The 3,124-nt window shown below is 40.4% G+C and overlaps 1 protein-coding gene across 2 annotated transcripts; it reads right to left on the reverse strand.

Moving 5' to 3' along the window:
* Positions 1 to 1,008: 1,008 nt before the first annotated feature.
* LOC119981472 (pentatricopeptide repeat-containing protein At1g74900, mitochondrial) lies at positions 1,009 to 2,759 on the reverse strand. Of its 2 annotated transcripts, XM_038824604.1 has the most exons (2): positions 2,214 to 2,759; positions 1,009 to 2,063 (listed from the first exon to the last, which is right to left on the reverse strand). In XM_038824604.1, exons 1-2 carry the CDS (start codon positions 2,618 to 2,620, stop codon positions 1,172 to 1,174), a joined length of 1,299 nt encoding a protein of 432 aa, XP_038680532.1. In that variant the 5' UTR covers positions 2,621 to 2,759; the 3' UTR covers positions 1,009 to 1,171. The 2 variants fall into 2 exon arrangements, with proteins under 2 accessions (XP_038680532.1, XP_038680531.1); XM_038824603.1 differs by having other exon boundaries at positions 1,009 to 2,759.
* Between the last annotated feature and the right edge of the window lie 365 nt (positions 2,760 to 3,124).

Consider the following 3,124-nt stretch of genomic DNA (forward strand, 5'->3'; position numbering starts at 1 on the left):
TAAAACAAAAGAATAACATATTGTGTTTTTCAATAACAGACATCACGCAGAAAACTAAAAATCTGAATGACGTTCAGAATCAGAAATCTAGTCTACGATGTTCGACAAGAATAGCCAAATATAATATGATCATAATTGCCATGGAGTAATAGTACCTTCTCTTTCTCAGTTCCTTCCATACTACAATTATCCTCTTTTTTTCCCAGCCTCTTTTACTGAATGTTCTCTTTTTTCAAATTTTTGTTGCCTTGGTCAAGCAAGAACAAGCTCTCCACAAAAGTGTCTAGATAATGAAAGCCTTCATAACTGCGAATTCCAACATTTTTCATTTGATGGCTCTCAGGATGAAACAAAAGCAGCAAGTCCCCGGACGTTTCAAATACCAATTTGCCGTTTACCCAAAAGCCCAAGCACTCCCGCAGAAGAATTCTACCACGAAATGGACACGCCTTACGACAGAAATTGATACAAGGAGAAGATCGTCCTGGCATATGGGAACATAAACATTATATACCAACTGTTTAAGATTGGTTAATTTTGAAAACCATAAATCTCTGCAATTCCCCGAAAGTTGGACTATATTAAAGGATCATGATTGGGTACCATCAAATACAAATAACATACAAAATTATCGCAAATCCCATCAGTTCTAAGCAATGTATGCACCAACAAGAAGGCAAGCTTGTTTTCACTCCGAAATAATTAAAGCCAACGGGATCCATGCAGCAGGACTAGTTGGCCATCTCAGAAAGTTATCTTCCAGCACTTCAAGTTGATGTGGCAAAGATCTATTATTTACCACCTGTCTAAAGCCATCACCAAAATTCCTAGAAAAGTCATATTAGACAAATCCAGGTATTTTCAAAGAAGCAATTGTACTCAAATAGAGAAAGTGAAGGACTTAAAGCCACAAAATTTGCATGGGAGTTCAGGAACAATAATGCTTCAGATAAAGACCCTCAATTCGACCAGCAGTTTTATGGGAAAAGCTTAGCTCTAGAAATTCCATAAGAGCTAAAATACTTGCACAGTAACTGTTTGAGAAAATCTTCAAAGCAAGATTACACATCCTAGCTTCAGGGTGAGGTATACTGTTGAAGCAGTTACAGGTTCCACATATATGAACTGAAATGAGGGTAATTTTATACAAAGTCTGAATGCCAATAACACTTCACAATTTGAACTGACGAGGAAGATGACCCCATCTGCTCTGCAATCTCAGGATCTCTTTTGCAAAACCTTGATTCCCTGTTAGCAACAGCCCATTTAAAACCTGATTGAAAGTAAACTTTCGCGGTAGAAATCCTCTATCAACCATCTTAATCAACAACTTCCCTGCCATCAATAAATCATCTGACTTCTTCCTTACAAACATTGCACCTATCAAAATATTAAATGTATCCAAATTGGGCAAGCAATTTCCACTATCCATTTTTTCAAAAACATCCAAACCCCTCTCTATATCTCCAGCATCACAAGAGTATCGGATTACAAGATTGTATGTCTGAACATTTGGCTCACACTCATCTTCCTTCATTCTTCCCATAAACTCCATCGCTCTCTGCATCTCACCTGTGTGACACAACCCTCTGATCAACAGATTGTAAGTAATTGTATTGGGAACATATCCTTTCTTGACCATATCCTCAAAGACCAGTAGAGCATTTTCCACACTATCTTTCTTGCACAGCACCTGAATCAAAGCATTAAAGGTTGCAACAGAAGGAAGAACCCCTTCCATCGTCATTTCATCAAAAATCTTTCTAGCTTTCTTGATCTCACCCACAACACCAAAGCCGTGAACCATAGTAGTATAAGTAACAACATCAATCTCACACTTTCTCCTCTTCATCTCCAAAAGGAAATCCCAAGCTTCCTTTGTCTGACCAGCTCTAAGATATCCTTTAAGCATTATATTATAAGTGGTCAAGTTTGGGCTCAATCCCCTCTGCACCATCTCCTTTAACACCTCCAACGCCTTTGGCGTTCGCTTGATCAAACACCACCCATTTGCAATGATATTATAACTAACACAGTCAGCCTTAAACCTTCCCCTCAAAGTCCTGAAAAAATTATGCGCCATCTCAACCCGTTTGGACTTACACAACACATCAAGGATCGTATTGAATGAATTTAAATCCTGTAAGCAGCCGTAATTGTGCATAGACAAGAACAGCTTAACTGCCCTATCGGGTTTCCCAGCAGAAACATACCTTTCGGCGAGGACTGCAAAGGTCCTTGGAGATGGTCCGAGACGGCGCGATCGCATCCGGACGAGGAGAGCCCAGGCAGACCGGAAGTCGCGGAGGCGGGCAGAGATGTCGATGGCGTGATCGTAGGAGGAGGGATGGTGGCAGTAGGAAGGGTGGTGGTCGAGAACTTTGAAGAATTGAAGGGCCTTGGGTCCGTGGTTCCATAGGCGCTTGAGGATGCTGTTGACAAGAGCTTGTGTCCATTGAATGGAAGGGGAATGGAGAGCCTGTGCAAGGGTTCGGTGGTTGGTGGAGGTAAGAATGAGGTTGGCCAAGGCGGTGTCTTGTGGTGGTGGCGGAGCGGTGGTGAGGTGGTGGCGTGTGAGTAGGTATGGCCGCGGAATCGTTCTAGGCAGCGAATTGAACATATTGGGTTCACATTTTACTCACCCATCAGCCGCTCTCGGTGACTGATAAGAGAGTGACGTGAATCTCCAATGCTGGTATGTCCAGTGAGTGTTGCCTGGAACATGTTCGATGAAATGCGATCTTCATATAATTATTGGGATAAATAGTAACACACACAAAGGGCCGCTCTAATAAAAATGAGTTAGTGGTTAGGTTAACAACTGATTGGATTAGACATATATGTGTTCAAAGTTCGATTTAATGAAAAACATATTTTGCTTTTTTGGGCCCGTTTGATAGATAATTTTAATTGTAGCATATATTGTATATGCTGGTAGAAAATGGTACCAATATATGGTTGTTGAAATGCTGGAAAATATTTTTTTTTTTGGTCCGTTTGGTAGATAATTTTAATAATAGCATATATTATAACATATATTGGATCCGTTTGACAGACAATTTTGTCAGTAGCATATATAGTAGTAGATATAGCGGTAGCAGATATGCTGGATAATATTGGTAGC

This window comes from Tripterygium wilfordii, chromosome 16 (assembly GCF_013401445.1).
Source record: "Tripterygium wilfordii isolate XIE 37 chromosome 16, ASM1340144v1, whole genome shotgun sequence".
In the NCBI taxonomy this organism is placed as follows: domain Eukaryota; kingdom Viridiplantae; phylum Streptophyta; class Magnoliopsida; order Celastrales; family Celastraceae; genus Tripterygium; species Tripterygium wilfordii.

Bases quoted from the DNA above. Each gene is read 5' to 3' on its own strand.
- LOC119981472 (XM_038824603.1), bottom strand. From the start codon at position 2,620: ATGTTCAATTCGCTGCCTAGAACGATTCCGCGGCCATACCTACTCACA.